This window comes from Equus caballus, chromosome 31 (genome assembly GCF_041296265.1).
Source record: "Equus caballus isolate H_3958 breed thoroughbred chromosome 31, TB-T2T, whole genome shotgun sequence".
Taxonomy (NCBI): domain Eukaryota; kingdom Metazoa; phylum Chordata; class Mammalia; order Perissodactyla; family Equidae; genus Equus; species Equus caballus.
The window spans coordinates 22,744,582-22,771,524 of record NC_091714.1 but is presented as its reverse complement, the minus strand read 5'-3'; the positions used below and the strand labels follow the sequence as shown (position 1 = coordinate 22,771,524).

At 39.7% G+C, this 26,943-nt stretch overlaps 1 protein-coding gene and 1 long non-coding RNA gene across 13 annotated transcripts in view; one reads left to right on the top strand and one right to left on the bottom strand.

Moving 5' to 3' along the window:
* AIG1 (androgen induced 1) overlaps positions 1–26,943 on the top strand; it is a 227,599-nt gene that overhangs the window by 43,141 nt on the left and 157,515 nt on the right. For 10 of the 12 annotated variants that reach the window (XM_023632855.2, XM_023632854.2, XM_023632853.2 and 7 more), the window contains exon 2: positions 13,000–13,155. The exons of the other annotated variants lie outside the window; for them this stretch is intronic. In XM_023632855.2, the coding sequence (XP_023488623.2) occupies positions 13,000–13,155 (156 nt within the window). The remainder of the gene's footprint in view (positions 1–12,999; positions 13,156–26,943) is intronic. 12 annotated transcript variants of the gene reach the window in all.
* Positions 19,439–26,943, bottom strand: part of LOC111771372 (uncharacterized) — a 30,517-nt gene continuing 23,012 nt past the window's right edge. Inside the window, exon 3 of the long non-coding RNA XR_002805181.2 lies at positions 19,439–19,798. This is a non-coding gene — a long non-coding RNA (uncharacterized lncRNA). The remainder of the gene's footprint in view (positions 19,799–26,943) is intronic.

The following is a 26,943-nucleotide window of genomic DNA, read 5'->3' as shown; positions in this document are numbered from 1 at the left end:
TCCTCAAGTGAGAAAAGAGGAGGGGTGGCAACGGATGTTAGCTCTGTGTGTATCTTCCTCAGCAAAGAAAAAAAAAAGATTTTTCTGATTCTACATTTGGAGGGGATTTCCTTCAGGATATTTTGAAGTCACAAAAGAAAAGATGGGCTTTGTATATCAACCAAAACGTTCTGTCCTGGGCTCAGCATCAGTAATGGATTTTTTTTTAAACAGTTGAGGCAGATGTTGTGTGTATACTATATATAAGCTTCCTCGTGGACACTCTGTAAATTTGACGTAATTTGATGAACACTTTTAGATAATATTTTCAATTCAGCTCTAGCGTCCCATGTTGGTTACAATAGAAAAGATGGATAGATTAGCTCTTATTTGCCCACCATAGTCTCAATTATGTGATTTCTTCCAACATTTACCAGTCTGAAACATCAACCTTCAGCTGCTGCATTCTCATCAGAAAGTCATTGGCTATAAGTTGAACATCTCATGTAAAACGGGAATGAAATTTAACCTGTATATATTTTTCAGAGAGTCTGAGCATATTACAACTTTACACTTCCTCTGGACCGAATGTTTCTGTTCCCCTCAACTCTGCATGTTGAACCCTAACCCCCGAGGTGATGGTATTAGGCTGTGGGAGCTTTGGGGGTGGGTAGGTCCTGAGAGTGGAGCCCTCATGAAAGAGGTTAGTGCCCTTTTAAAAGAGGCTCCAGAGAGATCCCTTGTCCCTTCTGCCTTGTGAAGACACAGTGAGAAGATGCCCGTCTAGGAAGAAGGCCTCACCAGACACCAAATCTGCCAGTGCCTTGGTCTTGGACTTCTCAGCCCCTAGAACTGTGAGCCATAAATTTCTGGAGTCTATAAGCAGCCCGGTTTATCGTGTTTCTGTTATAGCAGCCCAAGTGGACTGAGACGCTACAGAAAGCTTTTCTCCCAAAGACCGTTTAACTTATCTTCCTTTCTCTTTATTTCCATCCCTCCCTCTACCTCTCTCTTCCTCTCTTCCTTCCTTACCTACAGGCAAAATTGCCATAAAAATGTCATTATTAGCTATTTGGGGACACATTAAAACCACTTGTTAGGAGCAATTCTGGTGTGGTCGCAGCCAGGCCTTTCTCGCTGGCAAGTGGTAGAGGCTTCAGGCTGCTGTCTCCCCCTCAAACCATGAGCCAGCATTCGGTGTCCCACTGGTAAAACCTTGTAATGATTATTTCAAATAACGTTATTGTTAGTGATTCTGATTTGAAAAACATACTTCTCAGAAAACTCTTCCTGGAATCACTTAGAAATTTATCAGCAGAAAATATTCTATGTTCTGAGTTCTTAGAGCTCAGAATTCACACTTTTAAATTTTATTTGACTTCTTGACGTGTGGATATTGAGTTAGTTTCTCTCAGAAGTTTCTAGATCAATACTACTTTTTGAAGAAGAAACATGTATTTTTATTAATACCTTTTGGAACTTCTCTAGAGGATTTTGGATTTTCCTTCTTTATTCCATCCACAACAAAAGTGACAAGGCTAGCTTTAGCCCCTTATGGGGTATAATCATCTGTCAAAATTTTTTTTTATTGCTCTGTCCATGTGCAGCTTTGGCTATTGATGATCTTCCCTATTTATTAGCATTTAAGCACACACTCTGTGTGGTTATGAGAACAGAAATGTGGCAAGGTCAAAAGATGCGTTGCTTTAGTGTAACTGAGAGGAAAACTGCCATTGTTTATATTTGTACTGAGGCAAGGCCCTCAGCTACTATTCAGTGATTTATAAGCATATTTTATATTGATATAGTTAATTGATAGATTAATATCTCTGACTTTTTAAACCTATGTTTCTTTGTATTTTGACTCCAATTTCTTTTAACTTCTTTGCCCCTGAATTTACAATAACATAATTAGTACATGAGAGTCATTCCTCACAGACCTTTTTTCCCTCAACTCTGCTGGCTTACATCTCGGGGAGGGGGCCTCTTCCAAGTTCACCTTTCCCTCAGTACTTTCCCTGAGCACCGGGGCACCCTTCAGAGTTCTCATCACGTCTTAGGATTACTCTGCTATGATAGCGTAATCATTCTGTATATTAAACCTCCCCAATTTAAAAAAAATCAATAAATTCAATTGTAAAACCGAATATAAACTTACAAGCCCAGTGTTCTAAATGTCACTAAGTCTTTAAAGTGCAAGAAAATCATACATTACACTTCAGTTATGACTCAAAATTGTGTCCATTAAATTACTTTCATCCATAAAAAAAGATTGTTTCTTAAGAAACTTAACATAATAGTTTTGTTAAGAAAAGCAACGGCTGTCTTCACTTTGTTACCTAAGTGATTGAGAACTGGATGTTTTTCTTGGTTTCCTAAAGTAATAAATAATAGTACCGCTTCTTCCTGTTTTTCTTTTTTTAATTCCATACTAGCCAAAAAGACAGAAGCATATACCTACAACTCCAGTCTCATTCCAAGTTAATACACTCTAGGTCCCAGGAAAGCTATGTAAGACCGTTCATAGGTGTGTGCGTGCATCCTCAGCTTTACTGGATAATGCTGTTATTTTCCAAAGTGGTTCAAACAGTCCCACTGGCATTGTTCCACCTTATCTTCGGCACTTGGTACTCTCAGACTCTTCCATGTCGTTAGTAAAATTATAAAATGTCTTAAGGACCTATAATTTTTCTGAGATTTACACTGTCAGTCAAGTTGGACGGTGGTAGGACTCTTCCGACACTAACTTCATGCTCTTGCAAACTATAAGGCCCCTGGGATTTTATAAATACTCTTAATCTAGAGGTAAAATATTGTGGAGTCACAGATGAACTAGCAGAAAATAGAAATGAAAAGAGTGGTTCATCTTACACTCTTTCAGGCTCTGTACCAGTAAACTCCAAAATGATATATTAAATAAATTACTATGGTAGAACAATGGCCATCATGAGTTAAGAAGAACAAATATTGTCTGATGAGGAGTGAGAGCCCCCTAAAGCCCATCCAGAAGCTTTGTCTGGAAGATCTATTTCTGAAGGGAGAAGTCAACATCTAGAAACAGGGACTGCCTTCAACTATTCTAACCATTCAGTTCCCTGCCAAGTATTTATCTACAATTGTATAGACATGGCCTTTATGTAGGCCCAGTGTGAGATAGACCAAAATCAATAGATTTATAAATATTTAAAATAGAAACTTCTAGGGACAAGGACCATGTCTTTCTAATTGGCTTTATCAGCAGAGTTTTACTTGCATGTGTGGATGCTCTTAATACATATAATTTAGTTTGTTATAAACAGACTGTGCATGGGTTATGTATGATTATCTGATTCTTTATCATCTAATAAATTAAGATCTGATTTAATCTTAGTTCAGGTCAAGGTCTTTTCTTATATAGGTTTCAGATTTATCTAGCTCTTTAAGGATTATGTTTCACACTTAAATCGCTTTCTGCTGAAATAAATTGTCACCAAGAGTAAAAATTTAGCGGGAAAAGATACCTTTAACAATGTTAGAAAATTTAATGCACTTCAGAACAGATTTGTGTTATTAAAGATCCAGCATTCGTTATTCAGTAATCGTTCATCCCTGTTATGGTGCTTAAATCTAGGTACCGTGTGTTTAGCGAACGCAGATTCTGCTCAGGTGGCGGTTAGACACTGCTGAGCAGGTTTGTGTTTTCAGCACAGCGTGGCATCATTGAACAGTCTGCATTTCTACATTAGTAGTTTACTAAGTGCTTTTACATAGTAGTTAATCAATAAATATTTGTTAAATAAATCAATGGTGCGTTTAATTCAGTGTTCAAAAGGATTCATGCTAATATTAATAGTTTAAAAAGTCTTTAAGCCTATAAAAGTTTTGAGCAGCTCCTAGAGTCAGTGAAGCGCAGTGAGAGCGCCCGAGGGGAATTTTCTGTCGTTATTTGTAGATTAGAATGGAGTCTCTGGAAAGGTCCCTGCTGAACTCTTATCGGATTGCTGATGGAACATGGCGTGACTGCACCGTTACTTGTGAAGCACTCCAGTGCCTTCCGGAGATGTCTGTTCTCCTTGCTACTCATACAGTGAAAGCGATTATGTGATATTGTAACAAATTTTGTTGACAAGCTTTCCTTTCCAGAGCTACTTATCTAAGTGGATGATTTTTGACTGAAAAGCTTATTTTTCTTTCTGTCTGTCTGAATGGATTGCTTGCCAGTGGTGACTTATGGCTTACTTCATCGATTTTCAGTAATGAGATAGAGCAGTATGCGGTAAATGTCTGTGTCCATGGCAAGGATTCTAAATCACATTCTGAAAACCACGGACTCGATGGTGCACTGAGTCCATCTCCTCAAAAATGTTTGTGGTGAAGATCCTTTGAAAAAGCTTGGGCTTAAAGCACGTCACTTAGATGACAGATTTAGAAAAAACAGTCACAATCATTAGAGTGAGAGAACCATCTTGGCTTGTTCAGGCTGACCCTCTCCAAAGGTAGTAGAGGAGAGTTCACCCACCATCTGATGGGTACGGTCTCAGTGGATGAGGAGGGAGAGAGAGGCTGTGGTACTTTTAAATGCACTGATGTCTCTAGAGTAGCATTCAAATATGTAACTGATCACAGCATCCATGTAACTGATGGACTCCGTCCTGTTACTGATGATGAACTCCCATGGCTATGGAATTGCTATCCAGTGTTCAGGTGTCTTGGGCAAGGAAGGCACTAGAAACAAATGCAAAGGGAAAGCTTGCAGAATTCACTCATCCTGTTTCATACTGAGTCACTGTCTCATGGTGTTGAAATACTTCTGGCATTCACTCTTGATCTTGATCATAAGGGGAAGGAATTATGCACTAGTAAAAAGTAAAATATTTGTGGAATGGAGGAGGAATCTCTTGAAGATTGTGTTTTATGGTAGTGCTGTTTTATGGCTCTTGTATCCTCTCCACATGTTATTTAACTCCTTCAGTCAAATTCACTCTTTAGTGAACACAGAGATTGCCATGGATTGGTTTCTAGCAAGAACTGCCTTGAAGTTTGTATGAATTGAAAACAGAATTACTTTGTGTGGTCTACAGTGACACATGATATGTGACTATAGGTAAGACACAGGAGGACATCAAGCTCACATCATCTCCAAGTATGTTATTTACCCTTCTGCATAGGGGAAATTACACACACATACACGACATGCACACATATGCACACACCATGTATGTTATATGTACGTGTCGTCTATATCTATTCTACTGTTTTTTCCTAGATTACACATACATTTATTAAAGGTTACATAATACTTTGTTCTCTAATTACAAAAGAGTCTAGATAGATTTTCCTTTCTTCTTTATCACCTGCCCTTTAATTAATGCTCTCATCCTCCTGTCGAGGACTCCTCCAGGCCTTCCCTTATGACACCTATAAATCTCACTGCCTTCTTCCCATCTGTTCCCTCCGCAGTCTCCCTTCATCTCATGATCCACATCACTCCAGTTGCATCGCTGTCCTTGTTTCTTCTGTCTCCCGTGTCTACAATGAACTTTAAACAAAATCTTCAAAACAAACATTATAGTATCCTGTACGCTAATCTTATGGAAGTACAATATAATCAAAACATGTACATAAAATCCTACTCCCAAAGGTCAAGACAGCTGTACTCTGGGCTTTTAAAATTCATGTCAATAATGATTCCATTTCTTACTTAACGTGCTAGTTTTCCTAGTTTGGTGCATTCTTGGTTCTTGCCTGAGTTTGGCCAGTTAGGCAGAAACATAAAAATTAGCAGCTGAAGCAAGGACGAGCCTGCTCCATAGATTAGAACTTTGACACAGTTACATATAATTGAGGATATTGATGATGATCTAGTGAAATGAAATGAAGCCTGTTCTGGATAAACTCTATCTTATGTGCTTGGGAATAAATGGTAGAAGTCTAATGAATTTGTCCTATAGTACAAACAGAATTGTTATAGTTTAGTGCATTCCAGAGAAAAAAGGAAAATAATATTAATTTAATGAAAACCACTCGTGTCAAAAAGATAAAGATATGAATGAAATTTGAGTACATTTCCATACTTGTGGAAATGATTCCTAAACCTAAAATGACTCAGTAAATAAGCTATGATTTCCTGACAGGGAGAGTTGAGGAGGTGGAGAGAAGACACAGAAGGAATTAAACAGTAGAGAAGATTCTAGAGGAACAAATGCCAGAATGACTCCAAAATATCCTGGGATTTTTTTTTTTTCCATTCTGATAAATCTCTATTTATATTTCTTGGAGAGACATGGTACATTTAACCACTTCATTTCTACACATGATACAAAATAATAAGAGCAACCAGCCTGCTGAGAACTCAAAGCCAGATGGTGTATATGTGTGTCAAGCTGAGTTGATGGTTTGGAAATGCCAGCTCTACAGAATGGCTGGAGCCAAATGATGCTTCAAGTTAATCCCACTGAAGAGTCACTGTGCATCTCCGTATGACTTTTACATTCTTGAGTTAATTTAATGGATTTTAAGTTGCAATGGACAACATGATACATATAGGCAATGGAGTAAAATGTCCCTAATGTGATTTGTTAGCTGTCAACTCAAATCAAATTCCAGCAAAGTAGCAGATATCTAACGTAGTTTTGGCTAACTGCTTCTTAAGTGAGCAAATAACCGAAAGTCAGTCCATGCTTCTCCCCAGGGAATGGTGGGCTGTTCCATAATTTTTAGGGATTATCTTTTGAGGATTCGTCAGTGTGTGTTTTTTAAAAAAAACAACTAACAAAGCCCAACAATTCCCTCTCTGTCTTCTGATGTTTGGAAATTAGGAGAAAATCGTTTTGCAGTAAGTATCTCCTTTCCCTGACCTCCACGTACTCACTTTAGGGAAGCCTTCTGCAGCAGTTTAGGTGAGGTGGTCCCAGCAGGGGAGAGCCAGTGGAGAGTCCACAGACAGGGACAGGGCAGCCACCCCTAATAGCGAGGGGACTGCTGTGTTAGATGACTTCGTTGGATAAGAAATGAATCAACTGTAGAAAAGGATAAGACTTCGTGGGCCATTGATCTTGTAAATTCGGCCAAATGTTATTCAGCCTATTACATTTATATTTGCAGAAATTCTTTTCTTTTTCTCTTCTAGAATATGAGATTCTGTTTCTCTCCCCCATCTTTTTTGCATTTTAAGTTTCTTCTGTCTCCTTGCCTTTCAAATCTTCATGGAAGCATCTGCTTCCCAAGAATCAGTGAATCACTTATTTATTTAACAAACATTTATTAATTTAGCCCCTAGTTGAATCAGTTTTGGCTTCCTCTGTTTTGAAGCCCAGCTATTAGGCACATATACATTTAAGATCATTATGCCTTTTTTATGAATTGATCCTTTTATCATTATGAAATGTTCTTCTTTATTTTTGGTAATATTCCTTATTTTGAAACCTACTTTTTGACATTAATCTAGCTGTTCCAGCTTTCTTATGATTAGTGTTTGCATCCATTGACTTTTAGCAAATCTGTGTTTTTATACTTAAAGTGTTTTCTGTTTGTTTTTTAAATGCAATCTGCCAATATCTGCCTTTTAGTTGGAGAACTTAAGCCATTTGCATTTAACATAATTATAGGCATTGTTGGGTTAAAATCTGATATCTTATTGTTTTCTTTGTCTCATCTATTCTTTGTTCCTTTGTCCCAATTTCTGACTTCTTTTGGACTACCTTGATGTTGTTAGTATTCCCTTTTATTTCCACTATTGGCTGATTTGCCCTGATAGACAGAATTTCAACATTACTCTCCAAAGATGTCCCACTGTAATCCTGGGAACCTGTGAATTAAGGAGCTATAACTCCTCTAATTGTATTGTGATATATGGCACAGATGACCTTAGGAAAGGGACATTATCCATGTGGGCCTGATCTTATCACATGACCCTTAAAGGCAGAGAGCTTTTTCAGGCTGATGGCAGAAGAGGAAAGCAGAAAGAAAAGTCCGAGAGGTCTGATGTTCTCTTGCTGGATTTGAAGATGGAGGGGGCCATGCGCGAGGATTGGAGAGCAGATGCAAGAAGCTTGCGAGTGACTCTGGCCAACAGCCAAAAAGGCAACGTGAACCTCAGTCTTACAGTCAGAAGGGACTAGATTCCACCAACAACCGGAATAAGCTTGGAAGTAGATCTTTTCCTTGAGCCTTGAGATAAGAGCCCTGCTTGACCAACACGTTGATTTTGGCGTTGCGGTACCCTGAACATAGAAGCCAGACCAACCCACCTGGCTTCTGACCTACAGAACTGTGAACTAACCAATTCATGTTTTAAGCTACTAAGTTTGTGGTACTTTATTATGGAGCACAGACAACTAATATATTAGCTAAAGATCTCCATTTTATTCTTTTAGTGATTGCCATAGGGTTTATAATATGTATCCTTAACCTGTCACTGTCTGCTACTGAATAATATTATACCACTTTCTGTATAACTAAGAACTTAACAGTATACCTTCCACTCACCCCTTCTTGTCCGTTGTGCTATTGTTGTCATAATTTTATCGCTAAATATGTTTAAAACCTCACAATATAGTTACATTTTTGCTTTAAATATCAATTATACTTAAAAGATAAAAAATTAGAAAATAAATCTTTTACATTTGTCCACATATTTACTATTTTCAGTTAGCATCAGTGCTCATATAGATTTGAAGTTCTATCTGGTATCATATTCTTCATCCCTTTAGTATTTCTTGTGGTGGAAGTCTACTGACAATGAATTTTCTCAGCTTCTGTTTGTCTGAAAATCAAGTCTTTCACCTTTGACAGTTTTTCTCCCTTAAGAGGACATTAAAGATGCCATTCTCTTGTTTTCTGGCTCTCATCATTTTACATGAAAAGTCTGTGGTAATTCTCATTTTTATTTTTCTGTATGGAAGAAGTCTTTTTCCTCCAGCAGCTTTTAAGATTTTCTCTTTATCACAGATCTTTAGCAATTTGATTGCACTGTGACTTGATGTGATTTTCTCTGGATATATTCCTTATTTAGCTTCTTAGATATGTGGGTTTATACTTTTCAGGAAATTTGGAAAAACTTTACCCATTATTTCTTCAAATTTTTTTTCCATATGGCCCACTCCTCCTTTAAGGCTCCAGTACACTTTATATATTAGACTGTTTGACATTTTCTCAAGTTCACTGAAGTTCTGTTAATTTTTAAAATCTTTCTTTCTCTGATTTATTTTGGATAGTTTCTATTGGGATATATTCAATTTAAAAATCTTTTCTTCTGCAGTATCTAATCTACTATTATTTTTACTGAGTGGCTTTTTAATTTCAGGTAACATCTTTTTAATTTTTAAATGTTCACTTTGGTTCTCTTTGATGTCTTGTTTCTCTTGTTGTTTTCACTTAACTTCTTGAATCTATGTAATTTAGTTGTTTAATGCTCTTGTCTGCTAATTCCAATATTTCTGCCATTTCTATATTTGTTTTTATTGAATGAGTTTTCTCCTCCTTAAAGATTTCCTACTTCTTGGAATGTCTAGTAGTTTCTGGCTGGATGTTGGATTGTTGGATACTGTAATGTTGCATATTGTTGAATGTCTGGATTTTGTTATCTTTCTTTAAATAATGTAGAATTTTGTATTTGCAGGCATTTAAGTTACTTGTGGATCAGCTTGATTTTTTTTTTGAGGCTTGTTTTTAAGCATCGTTGGGGTGGATCTGAAGTAGCCTTTACGTCAAGGCTACTTTAGCATCACTATTTAGGTATGAACTTCCTAGGTCTCTACTGAAGGCCTGTTGCAGCCAACAAGCCCTCTCTCTGTGATTGGTCAGAACTTGAATACCTCTGCGTCCTGCTGAGCCCTGAGAACTCTCTAACCCACAGCTTGTGGGAAGTAGAATTCTAAAATGACCTCAGTGATACTCACTCTTGTATAATCCCCTCCCTCTGGGTTTTGGAAGATTGTGTGAATACAATCAATCCTGTGATTACGTGACTTTACATGGCAAAAGGAGAATCATCCAAGGTGGGCCTGACCTTATCAGGTGAGCCTTTTAAGAACAGAGATTTCCCTGGCTGATTGCAGAGGAAAAAGTCCAATATATGAAAAAGCTGATTTATACATTTAGTCCAAATGTCTAGTTGTTTATGATGGGAAGCCAAGTCTAGTACTAGTTATTTGATCATGGAATCTTAAAATTCATTTAATTCACTTAATTTGGAGCTCACTAAATCCTCCTCTTATTAGCTAATCTTTAAAACTAGAGGAACTTGAGTTGGAAGGAAAGGAATTGAAAGAGATGAGTCAACTATATCCTAAAAGTATGAAAACCACTCTTTTTTGCCTTTTATTTTTAAGTTATTTGGAAATATTTCATAATAATGAAATATATAGAGACTAATACAGTCAGCTTCTAATATACCCAATAGTCAACCTAAGAAATAAAATATTATTGGCACACTGTGTCCTTCTCCCAATCTTGTCCTCCCTGTAGAGGTACCTGGATTCAGTGTTATTAATTCCATGCATTTCTTCACATTTTACTTCATATACGTGCATCCTTAAATTTTTCTTTGCGTTTTTTGAAATTTATTTCAATGGTGTCCAAATGTGGCATTTTTTTTCTGGTTTCTTTTTTCTTTTTTAAGATTCGCACCTGAGCTAACATCTGTTGCCAATCTTTTTTTTTTTCTTTTTCTTCTTCTCCCCAAAGCCCCCCAGTACATAATTGTATATTGTAGTTATGGTCCTTCTGGTTGTGCTGTGTGGGACGCCACCTCAGCATGGCCTGATGAGCGGTGCTAAGTCCGCGCACAGGATCCGAACTGGTGAAACCCTGGGCCGCTGAAACAGAGCGCGCAAACTTAACCACCCACCCTACCACAGGGCCAGGCCCCTCTGGTTTCCTTTTTATTGCTTAATATTTTGTTGCGAGAATGAAGAATTGATATGTGCTTAGAAGTCCAGTGTATGAATACAGCACAATTTACTTATCCAGTCAACTATTAAGAGATATTTAGATTATTTCAACTTTTTTGAAGCAATGAGTGTTGAAATTAACTTTCATGTACATGTGACTGGTACACATATATGAGAGTTTCTGTAGGAAATACCCTTCATGGTGAAGTCACTAGGTAATATAGTATATGCATCTTTAAATTACTAGATATTGCCAATTTTTCTTCAAAGTGGTTGTCCTGATTTGCATTCCCACCATGAGGTTTCTGGTTTTTCTACATTCTTATGCCCCTTGGTATTGTCACGATTCAATTGTAAATAATTATATGGATGAGAAATGCTATCTCATTGTGATCTAAATCTGCATTTCCCTGGTTATTGATCAGGTAGGATACCTTTTAATATATTCACTGGCCAGATTGGCATGGAAATTATTATTCCCCAGTGTGCCCACTCCGATTTCTCAGACCCCATGAAAGTTGATATAAAGATCTAATATCTAAAGTTGTAAGATGTGCTATGGAAATTTTTCCTAAGTATGAGATTATTCCCTGAATCATTTAAATTATTTCTGGTCATTACAACATGATTCTTGCCAGCACTTCAGTTGTGCCATGCTCAGTTGTGGCAGTCTTAGCGTTTCCTTCTCTGGTTTTTCTAGTTGTAGAAAGAACAACAAAAAACCTTAAGTCATCGCAACTAGAAGACAGGCTACATTATGAGGAAGAATAGAACATTACTCTGGCAAGGATTGGCTAATAATAGCAGGATTTGGTGAGCTCCAAAGAGCTCAGTGTGTTATATGTAAAAATGCTGCAGGATTTTTGTTTATTTGACTAAACCTGGTGATGGAATCTCCATTATTAGGAATTTTCAAAGTGGCTTAGATAAGAGTTCAAACAGTGTGATTAACAATCTGACTGTGCCAGTGCTATGCTCAGGGATCGAACCAGATAATTTTGAGGGTCCATCTTCCCTTTGTTCTGTGTCTCAGTGAGGAACCCATCCAGATTCTTTCCACTGCCAATAAGGAAATTTACCAAAAAAAAATTTGTTATGTTTTCTAGACAGGTAATGAGTAAAATTGTATCTTTTACAAATGCATCATCAGTAAACTATTTCTTATAGAAGAAGTAGGAAAAATTCCCCTTAATCTATTCTTGGTGCTAAATGGGTGTGACTTTGAGCCCAGGGAATATATTTTCTGCCCGTTCCTTAATTTGAATTATCATTTGCCAAGCTGTATTACAGTATGCCACCTATCTCCACTCACAGCTCTGGATCATCCATACTTGTAGCTCCACTTAAAAGATTTCACGAATTATTGGGCTGGAGTGTTTCAGTGCTCTTCCTCTGATAGTCCAAGTAAAACATAGCTGATGTAAGTAATCCAATTTATAATTCATTTGGGAATGTACAGCTGGTCACTTTTGGGGGGAAATGCTGTGGTTATCTAAGTTTACATTACTTTGGAAAGATTTTATTTCATAAAAACTGCAAACCTGAGAAGGGGGCCATTTAGTTCAAGTTTGACAACAGAAAATTGCTCCTTATCGGCCTTGATTATTGCTTTCAGTTGATTTCTCTATGACTCAAGGACTAGAAGCTTTCTACCACTTCCTTTGGTGGAAAAACTTCTAAATCTAAGAGATTAAATCATGGGAAGTTTGCTTCACATTCAGACTAAATTACCTCATTTATTATTCAGAAGACCCTTATCCTTGTCTTTGCGCTTCTTAGATGTTTGTTAAACCCGCTAGTCAATATAACCAGACCACAGATGTGGGGTTTTAGAATAATGGACATGTCATTTTGATAGTTGGTATTGCTTTCCGTTGGGCTTATTTAGAGGTGTGTGTGTGCATGCCTGTTTTGTATTTGTCCTGAGATGAGCAAAAATGGAAGTAGTGTTTTTAAGGTGAATTTTCTCACCTACCATAGCCAGTTGTGAACATCTTCCTCTTTCTTTATTTGTAAGGCCTGCTCTTTCACTGTGCCTCTGATGGGATCTTTCTGTGCGTCCTGTTGCAAAGGTGTGTAGCTTGTTTGCTGTCCTGCAGCTTAGGTCTCTAGATCTTCCTTACTCACACCAGCTCTTGTCTCCCTCCAGGTTATCCAGGCTGTCTTTTTTGGCATCTGTGTGCTGAGCGATCTTTCCAGTCTTCTGACCAGAGGAAGTGGGAACCAAGAACAAGAGAGGCAACTCAAGAAGCTCATCTCTCTGCGGGACTGGATGTTAGCCGTACTGGCCTTTCCTGTTGGGGTTGTGAGTATGATGTGGAATGCATTTAACCACAAAAGAAACAGGTCTTGTTTCAGGCTTCTAAGAGAGAAAAGGGCTCATTGCAGGACGTTTCTGTATTAGTTTGCTAGGACTGCCATCACAGAACACCAGAGACTGGGGGCTTCAACAACAGGAATTTATTTCCTCACCGTTCTGGAGGCTGGAAGTGTGAAATCAAGGTGCCCGCAGGGTTGGTTCCCTCTGAGGCCTCCCTCCTTGGCGTGTGGATGGCCTCCTCTTCCCTATGTCTTCACATTCTCTTCCCTCTGTGTGGGTCCGTGTCTTAATCTTCTCTTCCTGTCAGGACCTCACTCATATTGGATAAGAACCCCTCGATGACCTCATTTACCCTTAGTTGCCTCTTTAACGGCCCTACATCCAAATACAGGCTGAGGTACCAGTTGTGAGGACTTCAGCATATGAATTTTGAGGGGACACAATTCAATCCATAAAGCTTTCTTAAGCAGCCCAAACTTGAAATATGTGGTCCTAGGGTCTATGACCATTCCAGTACTTTTGAACTTGAGAGAGGAAGTAGCCTTAGCTCATACTTCTTCAGTTACCCAACTGTGCCATTAGCTAACATCACTTAAGTAAACGCTGCTTAATGTTTGGGTCTGTTCTGGCTTCATTGATTTTCGTTGTTTTCAGTTAGATTTCCTCCATAACTTAACTTCCTTCACAAGTCTGTTAATCATCTATTGTCTGTACATAAACAACGTTTCTTTAAAGGGCCAGGGCTCCATGAGATTCTGTAGATTTTAACCTCTGTATAGCCAGGAGAAGAATGAGAGAACTCTGGTGAATCTCAGCTGTGAGGACAAGTAAGAGTGTGTTACCTGATTCAAATTCAGACCTTTTGTGTGTCAGCTGATTTCTGCAAAAAAACAGAAGCCCAAGTGACCTGGGCCAGCACATGTACCAAGTCCAAGGTCCATTGTAGGCAGAGTCAGAAAGTTGTTTTTTAAATCCTTCCAATGGCTCCTCTTTATATTTGCTGGATCTATAGGCGGCGGAAGCCTCTATATGCGTGTTCTAAGACCAATCAGTGGTCACCCAGACTATCACTGAATTGCTTTTTCTATGTACTGAGTCATATTTTCTTGGACAAAATAGCCCTTAGCTCTTGACCACACAAGAGGAGTACTATAATCTGATCCCATTCTTCTGCTCATTCCCTCATCCTTATCCTCTGAAAACTCAAATGGTCCTCAGATTGAAGCTATCTAACAAATCTCTCAAATTCTGTTGCTTCACATAATAGAGTTATATGCTTTATGTATTATTTAATATTTCCTTTTTTGGACTTGCCTTATAAAATTCAAATACTGTGTATCAGAACAGTCATCTAAGAGAAAATTTCCCTTGGTATAAAGAGTGAATACTTAGACTTTCTGCATGAAAGAGTCATGCAGATAATCCAAGCCTCTGTATTTTTTGTTTTTTTAACCCGCTTACTCCCTTGGAATTTCTGTAGGCAGGTCATCACCTCTGGAAGTCTTCCTTACCTAGATGGATACAAAGTCACACCGTACAAAAGGAAACAGGAATATGACGATAGTAACTTCTTTTCCCCTGTCTCTGCCTCTTCTTCTGTTGTGTGGAGTCAATCTGTGTCTCCAGGGCTGAAATTGTGCATTTTGCCCCTCTCGTCAAAGGCTCGTTGCGTATGCCCTTTAGACGTCTTGATGTAACTTTGGCTGGAAACTTTTTGCTCCTGCTTGAGACTTGAGATATTTGTCGGCTTTCAGTGTCCTTCCTGAATTTAGGCCATGTGTGCTTCATTGTTTGTAAAAAGAATAGATTCCTTTTTGTTTTTTACTTTAGATATTTTCCTCCACGCTTAACTACGTTTGTTGTTTTCTCTGTATTTTGAAAGAGAGAAGTAATAATACTGTTAATATCACCCCCCCCCCCCGGCTTGTTTTAACCAGAAGTCATAACATCACATCTTCCTTACATCCATAGGCACCTTCCCTGGATGATGAGCTTCACAGAAGAATTTAGAGAATAAATAATGAATCAGAGATATACGTCTTCGCCGATTTCTTTAACTCTTATTTTTTTCTTGCCCACTGCTATGTTGTAGTCAATATTTGCCTTTTTCATAATCTTGTCTCTTATTATGAGTCACTTTCCCTTTTATAGTCATTAACTTTTTATTTTTCCTGAACTTTCTGAAGTCTCTCTGTTACATTTCTCCCTCTTTATCTTTCTTTCTGACTCTCTCTTTAGTATTAAGAGGAATCCTGACCAACATTCTCCAGGAATCTCTGTACATTTCCCACCGTTTCTGTCTTACTTTGTCATTGGACCTTTTGTATCCATATACCTAATTTCTACCTGATTTCTCACTCTATTACACAGAAATTCATTCTGAGGCAAAAACTCCCTGATAAATGGCTTCTTCCCGGACCACATTAATTTTATTTCAAAGTTGTATTTACAGAGTATATGAATTTGGCTCTTTATAAGCATTTTAATGCAGCTGCTCAGTGGACTCTGGAACTCCACTGTAGTTTTATCTTTATCGCAATAGATTTTCCTCCTGATTAAAATTTGAACCCTTCCTGGAGCAATGCCACTAGGAAGCCCTTAGAGAGGTGTCATCTTTTCTCTTCCTGTGGCTTCTGGCCCTGGAGGAGGTGTCCGGCCTGAAGGGTGCACTCCCTCAGAAGGATGGGAATGGCGTTAATGCCCAGGACCCAATGGACATATCTTTACACCTGCTGGAGTCTGTAGTGCCAGCATGTTTATCATGTGTGCAAATGATGGGTTATAACATTTGTGGTTAAACACCTTTTACCCTGTTGGTTGACACAGTCAGAATCCTAAAGGGAAGTACATCTAGCACTCTCCCTGCACCAGAGACCCCTGGGCGTAGCTTGAGTTTCCTAAGGAGGAAGGCGCAGAGCCCCCATGGAGAACCCCCTCTGGTCCCCAGAGGCCTCCCGGCTCAGCTCTGACTGCCAGGTGACCGCCAGCCTCGCAGAGGTCCTCCCCGGCTGCTTTCTCCTGGCTTCTTCTGCCCCACATCTTTTGTTTGTCAGCCAGAAGTTTGCCAGGAAAGCAATGTTATTTTTGCTTCCTGGTGCAGGGCATAAAAAGAGGGCAGAGTGGCTGCTGAATATATCACCTCTGCTCGAATTTTCCTGAAGAGACCTCTTAGCCCTGAGCTTTTCCTGGCACTCGCATTCTCCCTCTCTCTCACCTTAGCTGCAGCTATGGTAGCAAGAAAGACATGGGCAGGTTATCTGGGATTTGTATTTTCCACGCTAATGCTTCCTCCAATAAAAAGGTTAACTGAGAGTTGACAGTAATTGCTTTATGGGGGCATGAAGCACTAAATATGATTTTGTGACCCATGGACCTGCTGCGTCTTCTTCATGGGCTCTATCTCAAGGATATATAAAAATAGGGAAGCATTCCAATCAAAGATAATTGGAGTAAAGTTTTGTTTGAGCATAACCTTGAAGAAATGGGGCAGAGTTGCTTGAGTGAACATAGCGTGTATCATTTTGATTGGTGTGGATTCCCATAAATGCAAAGCTGGCCTTGATTAGTAACACTAATGGCCGGAAACCACCGCCACTCCCAAGCCTTGCAACTCATTTTGCAGGAATAACCCATGGGAGGCTCTTCTTACCATGTGCAGTTTATTTCTGAACCCTGTCACCCTTTTAAAGAAGCATTACAAATAATTCTATGACATTATGTGGTCTGGAAGCACTGAAGTTTATTAGGAGCAATCAAGCCAGGAATGTCTTTTGTCTCCTGTGAGTTGGTTGACTTTTGTGCTGGCAGATACTCTTCTAGTTAAGAGCATAGGCTAAGGCTTTCAATCAAAAAGAAAAGGTGATGCAGAAAAAGAGGAAGAGTAGCAAAAAAGTGAATATATTGAGTATGAAATTGCCCCTCTCGAAAATCCTAAATGTATCTCCAGCCGCTATCCAAAGCAGCGTCTTTAATGACAAAGGACAGTGATACATTTTCCACCCATGCAAGTCAACGCATCCCGTTCGTTTGCAGCTGCTCAGCTTGTACAATGCACACAGTCAAACCTCATCACCTCCCTAGTCCTCCTTTTTCCCTGGTGTCACTTGGGTTGCTCTAGACCAGAGACTGGGCTGCCGCCAAACTGACCTTGATCCATCCCCTGGTGAAGATGAGGATGCCCCTTTCTTAACAGAGAGGGAGTGGGTCTGAGAAGGCCCTGGAAGTCTGGATCTGTTCTAACCTGGGATGGACATCGGGGGATCCAGAGCAAACCAGCATGTGCCAGGATGAGCTTTTCTGGAATTTGGTCTTCTTATCTGAGTTTAATCTCAGAGCTATTTGTTAAGTAACCATTTCTGGTGCTATAATCATCTTGTAGACGTGGTGAAGATTAGATATGTACCAACATAGTCTAGAATCCTTGAAAACTTGTTTTCGCTTGTGATGAGTACTGTAGGGTGCCTGCTTCCATAGGAAATATATGGAAAATAGAGCTTGAAATCTCAAATACAAGCTCAAAGAAAAAGTATCCAGCAATTATCTTCAAAAACTGATTGTTCAAAGTCCTCATTTATTGACATGCTAGCTAACTCTAAGCCATCCTTCAGAAAAATTTTGCAATGCATATAAATTTAGATTGTCGCACCCCTACAACTTAAAAAGCTTTATTTTCATTTCTGGTTTTTGAATGTAGGAGATTGGCTTAAGTGCAAAGCAAACATATTAATTAATATTAGTTACTAATGTTAATATGACACATAAAGGAAGGGAATTTCACTGTATTTGAGATTGTAAATAAAAGCAAATGCATATCCTTCTGTTCTGATGTTAAAGAGAAATGTTTAAAAAACACGTTGTTTACTTTGTTCTACAAACTCTGGATTTAATATAAAAATACACTTAATATCTGCTGATCCTCTCTTTATTAAGTTTTCACACAGGTACCAAGAATCAAACTCTTTTTTTATTTTCTTTAAGCCTTCATTGATGTTTTAAGTTTCTTCAGATGCTCTTTTTCTTTCTCTTCACCTTTGAAGTTAAAAATATAATATCTGCTAGGTCATATTTTGCAGTAAAACCCAGTTCGTTTTGGGTTGAATCAATCATGTGCTTTCACTGTGCACTGAAATTAGCGTGAGTTGAGTTGGCTAAGAGGGCAGGTTCATAGATGAGGATTCATTCAAGATCAGTAAGGAAGATGAACCTTTCCCTGCCATACCAAGAGAAATGCTCAGAAGACTGTGATTACCCAACCTAGGAAAACAGTCTTACAATCATTCTTTTGATAGCCTTTTCAAAAGACCAAGGACACAATGTGATTAGATGGATGTACCTGATAGGGAATCAGGTTGCTTCTCAATGGTCTTAGATGTTCTTCTCCCCTAAATGGAAACCCAAGATCTTCTGCCTAGCTGACCTATTTAATTTGTACACGTTTCTGCTAACTCAGAGTAGTCAGCTTTCTCAATACTTGTAAGACACATTTGTTCAGTATAAAAAATAATCACACTTTCATAAAATTTTTCTGTAGGTGCCCACTTTTAATCATGCTACAGTGTAAACCACACATTTATATCCAGAAAATTCAAAGGGTGGAAGTTCTAGTCAAGTCAATCATTATTTGTGGTACATGGAGCTTACTAGGTAGCAAGAACAGAGGGCTACAGCCCAAATGGCAGAGACTAGGAATTGGTCTTGTCTTTCAAGGGTCTCACAGTCTGGAGAAGATGGCTTTATTTTATAGGTTCTATCAACAAGTAAACTCAAAGGGGACATGATCAGTATAACAATACATGTGTCTAAGGTACAGAAGTGGCCCAGAAGAGGAAGGGACTGATATTAGTGAGTAGGAGGTCCTGGAAGACTTCCCAGAAATGAAGATATCTGAGGTCTGTTTTGAAAAATGACTAAAATCTTATTGGATGTATAAGTTAATGATGCTTTCAGCTGCAAGTAACCGAATACCCCCAGATATCCACCTGGCTCACTCTTTCACTTCATTCAAGTCTCTGGTTCAATGATTACCACTCAGAAAAGCTCCCATGAATAGCCTATGTAAGTTAGTCTTCCCTTACATTGCTTTATATTCTCCATAATGATTACCACTACCTGGCACATTATATGTTTATTCTTTTGTTTCTGGAGTATATGTCTGCTCTGACTTGGTACACGCCCAGGGAGGCTCTGTGTTTGATTTACTACAGTAGCCCAAGCATCAGGAGCAGTGTCTAAATAATACAGTATTTGTTGAGTAAATATTCAACCAATGGTGGCTTAAGCAGTAAAGATATTTAATATCTCACAAAATGAGAAGCCTGGAAGCAGGTAGTTTCAGGGTGGTATCGCTCAGTGTTATGAGACTTGGGCATTTGCTGTTTTCCAGTTTTCTATCTCCAGAGTGTTAGCTTTTGGTCCTCAGACTTGCCACCTACAGTCTAAAGAGGGTTAATGAACAGCAAACATCACATCCTTCACACCCATGTTCAAGGCAGGGAGAGGAAGGCGCTCTTCACGTTGCCCTCCCCAACTGGTCCTCTCTTCGTCAGGCAAATGACTCCTTCCCAGAAGTTCCGCCAGCAGACTTCCCTGTAGGTCTCCAGGATTAGGACCGTCCCGTGGCTGGAACCAGCTGCAGGGGAGGCGGGAAATCAAGTAGAACAGAAGCGGATGAGGTTACCATGAGGGCTTAAACTAATTATTGTGACTTATCTTTATGGGTTACACTCATTGCTGCCCAAAGCAAACCAGGAGTTTCAAGAAACAGTATAAAGTAACAAATTTCGAGAGTAACAGTTAAATATAAAATAAATAAAAACTAATAGGATTTTAGGTAACATATTGTTTGTTTTTCTATGTTGATACGAAAAATAGATACAGTAAAACTGATGAGACTAATCGTGGACGTTTTCTATCTTAGCTTATTTTTTCCATTCTTTCTCTGCCAATACCATTCTTTCATGCATTCTCGTCAGTATTATCATAACCCACTATCTAAACCTGACATTTGAAGAAGTGCTTCTCAAAGAAGGTCAGATAATGTTACACAACTGACTAAATGGTTTATGTTCAGTTTCTGAAACTCCATAGGAAATTCGTCGGAGGTGGGTCTGCTTTAGACCACCAACTCAGAGAGGTGGACAACTGGGGTCACTGAGTACAATCTTCCTCTAATAGCTCTCTGAAAATTGTAGAGAATTATCATGCCTTGTGTATCATTTCACAGAGTTCTTACTCTCTCTGGGCCAAAAGGCCACAAAAAGATCTCAGAAAATGAAGATATCGTCCCATATTTATATCCATGTGTAAAATATGTATTTGAAATATGTGATGAAGAAAAGGTAGAATTGATCTTCGGTAGCATTAATAATGTGAATCATATTATAAAATAGACATATGATTCCTGTTCTCAAAAATATGACCTCCAAAACCAGGCTCTTTCGTATGCCCTTGTTTGAGGGACCAGAAACAAGATGCAATATTAGTTGTTGATTAAAAAAGAAATGAAAAGAAAAAAGGAACACCGTTCATTTTTCTTCTTCCTTCTTTCTGTGTCTCCCTCCCTCCCCATCTCTCCCTGTCTATCCCTGTCTCTCTCTTACCCTTCCTCCCTTATCCTTCTAGCCCAACCATCTCCTTCTTTATAGGAAAAGAAACAGCAGTTTGCTGTGTGGGTGTTCCTGAAATTATTACAGTCCCTGTGGGCATTTTGAGGTAACTCTTACCTGTTTTAGCTGGATCAAAATGTGCTGTGTTACATCAGCCAATATCAAAACGGACAGTTCCCCCCAAGGAAAGAGCTGATGGGCTTTTTTTTTTTTTTTTTTTTGAGGAAGATAAGCCCTGAGCTAACTCCTGCCAATCCTCCTCTTTTTGCTGAGGAAGACTGGCACTGAGCTAACATCCGTGCCCATCTTCCTCTACTTTATATGTGGGATCCGAACCGGTGAATCCCGGGCCGCCGAAGCAGAACGTGCAAACATAACTGCTGAGCCGAGCTGGTGGACTTTGCACTGACACAACATTTATCAACTTTTAGTTTTGCCTGAGCAATTACCATGCTAATGATTTGCTTATTTTACCACAAATAGCCAGCCCTGGATAGGACTTTCATTCATCCTGCCTTTGTATAACTCGTAGGAACAAAAGTTGGAGCGTACTTCTGACTCTGGGGGATGCGTTCCAGAGACACAGGTGGGAAGGTGGGCAGAGGAGGAGATGGGAGATGGTGAGGGGAGAGAGAGTGTGCGGCCTCGGTTCACAGGTCGCCCTGCTAGCCCTGCTCGCTGGCTCGTAAGCGCCTCCAGAGCCACTTTTCAAGAAGGGTCCCTCTTCAGATTGTCCCTTTGTCCTGTAGGTTAGATCTATGTTTCACTTACACGCAGCGACAGACACCCGCTAGGAGTTCAGGCTGCCCTGGCGAAGTTTGGTGTGACATGAGGAAAACGCAGGGAGCTGTGTCACAGAGGGAACCAGGAGGCACCCTTCCCTCCCAGTCTGCTCCTGTGTTTCTCCGGGTTCTCCACCACTTTGTTCATTAGTCAGCGTGGGGAGACTGGGGAGGGATGTGAAATAAGAAAGAACCCAAACATAAACGAGTGGTGCACCCGAGTTAGAAGGCGCGAACCTTCCTAGGCAGAGAGGATTTTTCTGCGCCTGTCTTTATCATCTCACCCCTTATCTATGTAGGGCCTGCTCCCTTTGCACCGTAAAAGTCAACTACAAAGTTAGAATGACTGCCTTCATGCAAGCGCACTCCCACGCACATGCCCAGGGGATTGCTGTCAAAGTTAGCACTGAGCGCACGAAGGAAAACAGCCCCTATGTTCATTGATGTAATGACATCTTTGTCTGAATATTCAGAAATGCTGCCTGTACCCCCATGCCCCACAAATCACCTGAGAATTCTAAAGCAGACACCATATACCCAGAGGCATTTGCTGGTGCCTTTCTTTTATTATTATTATTATTATTATTTTATTGAGGTCACGTTGGTTAATAACGTGGTGTGTTTCAGGTGTACATCATTATATATCAGTTTCTATATAGACTGCATCGTGCTCACCACCAATAGTCCAGTTTTTATCTGTCATCATACATGTATGCCCCTTTATCCCTTTCGTCCCCCCCACCCCCACCCAAGCCACCTTCCCCTCTGGTAACCACTCTTCTGCTCTCTTTGTCCACGTGTTTGTTTATCTTCCACAAAGGAGTGAAATCATGCACTATTTGTCTTTCTCTGTCTGGCTTATTTCACTTAGCACCACACCCTTATGGTCCATCCGTGTTGTTGCAAATGGCTCGTGCCTTTCCTTTTGGTTCCAGCCTGTGGATGAGCGGTCCCATTTTTACTTTCTGAGACTTCTCACCATCTCCCTCCCCATTTGGGCAAGACCCACAAACAACTGAAGAGGCTGCAAAATCTCCTCAGGAGAGCTGATTCCTGCTGCGTGCTCCTGTGGGCCACACGCTGCGCTGAAGGCCTTGCTCTAATGATTTAGTTAATGCTCATAGCCCCAAAAGGTAGGAATTTCATTATCCTCACTTTAGAGAAGATGCTTCCATGTTACACTTTTGCAGATGGGGTTGCCACTGTCTAGGTCACTTGCCTGAGGTCCACCTCTAGTGAACGGGCACCCAGGCTTGCACCCAAACACTCTGACCAGTGGAGTACTTGCTCTGAGCAGGTATGCCTCACTTTTTGACAAGCCAAACCTAACTTTGCTTCTCATCATTCGCCCAATAGACATTTTCAGCTGGGGACATAAAGTCTGAGCCAACCACAATTTCAAATTTAGCAGGATGCATCAACAGAAGAAAGGGAGTGGTACAGAATCTGGATCAAAAGTCACTGTTTATCTTTTTCCTTGAGGCTATTCAACAAAGGACTGTTCATTTGTGCTTAATACTCAGCGGTTTTATAGTTTTACAGGCCAGTTTGCAAAGTACAAATTTTGGCAACAAAAGAACATCTTCCCGCCTTGTCTTCTCATTTCAACAATTGAGTACAGATTTAGGCTACCACATATTTACCCAATATGCTTGTTTTCAATATGTGAAAATAAGGTTTTATCAGGAGAATTAGCTACATTTTAAAAAATGGTTACAGTATCATCTGTAAATCATCTCTGGGCTTCCAAGAAGGCATAGTGCATAGCTGCACAATTGCAGAAGAATATTTTTGGCAAAAAATGATCCAATGCGTTCCACATGGGTATCCTAACAAATGAACTGTGCCTACCCAGCGAAATATTTTACTAAGAATTGCCGAAAGCCACTTTGTTCTGCTTTATCAAGAGAGATTTTTCAGTCAAATCTGCTTTTCTTTTTAAATTTATAATTTATCCCTCTACCTATTTTCCAACACAGATTTGAGGTGGTCTGAGTCAAATCAGTTCATCAAAGGGGCCCAGCTTCCTGGGCCTCAGCGTGGTTCAGCGAAGGCCGCCTGTAAATAATCTTGCCTGTTTGGATCAGTGTCTTCTATATTATGTGCGGGATACATAGAGGAACCTTCTTAGGCATTTTATCTTGAAAAGTAAGGCAAGTCAGGAAAATGGGGAGAAATGTTCCATAGACCTTCTGGCAAATTCAGCTACAATTGAGTGCCACATGCTAGTTGCTATATTAAATGCTCTCACAGGGTTTCACTTACTCTAGAAGGTGATCTTATAAAAACAAGAGGCAGTAGACAATAGGAAGCTCGCTCATGCCTGCAGACTGTGACGTCACCAAGAGGACAGGTGCACTGAGGTGGGAAGGCTGCTGCCATGCTGGCTGTAACAGCTGGTTCTTGCTTTGCTCACACCTACCTAGAGAATAATGCCTGCCATGTTGGACCCGGTCAGTAGTGATGGATGAATGCTCTGTGCTTGAAGAACTTCCAAGAGAAAGGGTAGGAAGGGAGGAAAAAGAAAGAAAGCCCTAGGGAGAAGAGTCATCCACACGAAGTAGATTTTCTTTGGGTCTCTTAGCTCTTTGTGCAGATCAGCATCAAGCAGATGTTTCTCCCCAGTCTTGGCACCTTCCTGAACTGCTGATCCTCAAAGTAATTACTTTAGTGCAACCTCCTAGCTCTTAATTGAACAGAAGCATTCTTCAACCAAAAGAAATCCGTAATTGGTCAGCAATTCTAGAGGGGGCCTAAGCAGATGACAAGGAATTCAGGTAGACCAAATGCCAAGAAAGATTCCAGAAGTGCCATCAGGCAGACAGATGGCTGACCTCAGGCTGCATATATGCATTTTTGAGCCATTTTGGTTCCAAAGATGACCATTTGCTTGTTGACTCCTTCCACTTTATTTATAGAGCGCCGATCCCCATAGAATAATTTAAAAGATAAAAGCAAAAGTCCACACACAGTTCTACAAGGAGCATTTATTACTTTTATAATAAGAAAACCGCGTATGTGTTCTCATTTGCAAATGTATTCTCATTTAGAGACTTTCATGCTTTAAATTTAAAGCATAAATTGTTCATAGAGGAAAAAAGAAGGAACATTGATACGCTGTTGATATGATACTAAAAAACAAATGCACTGATCTCTCCAAAAGTTCTTTTCCCATTGCAAACCTTGGACAGAATTTGCTACGTATTTTCATACTTTGTTTATGCGTATAATCTAAAATAAACAAAACACGGAAAACCGTAGCCTCCCTCCACTCCTATCTCCACAGCAGTTCAAAGGCAGTGAGGTGGCATTCTGTGGGTGCTCCAGTGTGCTGGGACAGCACTCAAATGCCACTGTAGCCAGGACCAAAGACCCAGACACTCAGTTCTGTCAGTCTATTTTGAAGTAAAGGTACTCACGCTAATAAAATGATTATAGACTAAAGTTTGACTCAGAAAGATAATTAAGTAATTTATACTGATAAAAAAATATTGTCACCGACTGGAGTCTGCATAAGCTCTCCCTAGAGGCATGACAACTTTGAAGAGGATAAAGGGCAGCCGGAAGATTTCTGGGTGAACTTGAAATCAAGGCAAGGGGTGATGTCTGATGAAATTAGTGGCCGGTGGTCAAATTACTATGGTCTGATCCATCCTTTTGCACCATAGGGATTGACTTGCTGGGTGGACCAGAATGCTACCTTGGGTGGCCAGGGGACCTTGTCCTCTGTACAAAGCTGGAGACACTGTCTTGCTTTTTTATACCCCTAAGCCTACCCAATATGGCGATCATTTTTCTCCTGTTAGCATATCCTTGGGCAGACTCTAATTCATTTGATCAGGCTTCAACTTCCATGTTACAATAGTATCCTCATCAGGCCATCCTGATACTACACCCAAGGCACTGAGTATAAGCCGTTATTGACACATGGCCACCTAACACAGGATGCTTCTACGAAAGGATGCTCTAATGACTGACTTAATTAACTTTTATTAGATTACATTAAATTAGATTTTCTTAATTTTATTCTCAGGTGGTAACTTTAAATTCAAGTTATGATTAGCTGGATGTCTCTCCTATGTACTTATAGCTGCCCTGTGGGTATTCATTTTAGTGTAATCATATCTAATAATTAGACTGTAGTCCCCTTTTATTTAAAAAGAGAAAGGCAGACACAGCAAGAGTTTGATTATTCAGTGATTTTTATGATGACAAAAGGTATAAATAATTTTTTGAAATAGACACTTCTATCAATGCTAATTGATTGACAGTGGTTCTCTAACATAATAAAATAGTCTTGGGTGAAGTTCATGGATGTGTTTAATTATTTTATTTATTGTCACTTGAAAGAGAGTAAAAGAAGCCTTGCTCAATTTATTTGGGAGTGCAATTCAATTTAAAAATGGATCAATGTAAAACTTTGAACTCATAAGAGGAGGGTTAGTTATTAGAATGCTAAAATGACACATCTTATGGAGTAATCTCACCTGTGTGAAGCGTAGGTGACCAATGTAGTCAAAAGAACCTGAGTCTTGGAGACAAACCTGGGTCTAATTCTAGATCTACCACTTCCTAATGCAAGTTCATAAGCTTTCAAAGTCTTGGTTTTTTGTTTTTTTTTTAGCAGATTGGCACCTGAGCTAACATCGGTTGCCAATCTTCTTTTTTTGTTTTTTATTTTCTTTCTCCCCAAAGCCCCCCAGTACATAGTTGTGTATTTACATAGTTGTGGGTCCTTCTAGTTGTGGTATGTGGGACACCGCCTCAGCGTGGCTGGATGAGCCATGCCATGTTGGCGCCCAGGATTCGAACCGGCGAAACCCTGGGCAACCGAAACAGAGTGCCCAAACTTAACCACTCGGCCACGGGGCCAGCCCCAAAGTCTTGATTTTCTGTTGTGAAGAGTGGGCTCAAAAAAACCTAACTCGCTAGGGTTATTCTAACAGACAATGACAGACAGGGTGTCTAAAACAGCATCTGGCAGACGACAAACAGTCAAAGAATGTCAGTTTCCTTCCATTTGCCCTAGCAATGGCATCACATCACAGAGAACATCGTGTTAAGTGACATACATTGGTGATGTATGATGCTGCCCCACTGCAAACACTCATTCAAAAGGTTAGAGAATTCCAAGGTTGGAAATTCCCAGGGTTTGTATGGTCATACCATGCAAAGTGCCAGAAGGAATTCTTATGCCTCAAGAAGACAGAAGAAGGTAAGGGGAAAGATTAAAATACTGGTAAAAGGGAAAGTAATAAACTGCTAGGTGCAGTTTACATTGTAAGTTAGGTATGTCTTCTCTGCTACAACCTCCTCACCAACAATTTCCAACTTAGTTCCCCTGGAAACTTTGGCAATGGTATGTATACATTTTATTTTCTGCGAGA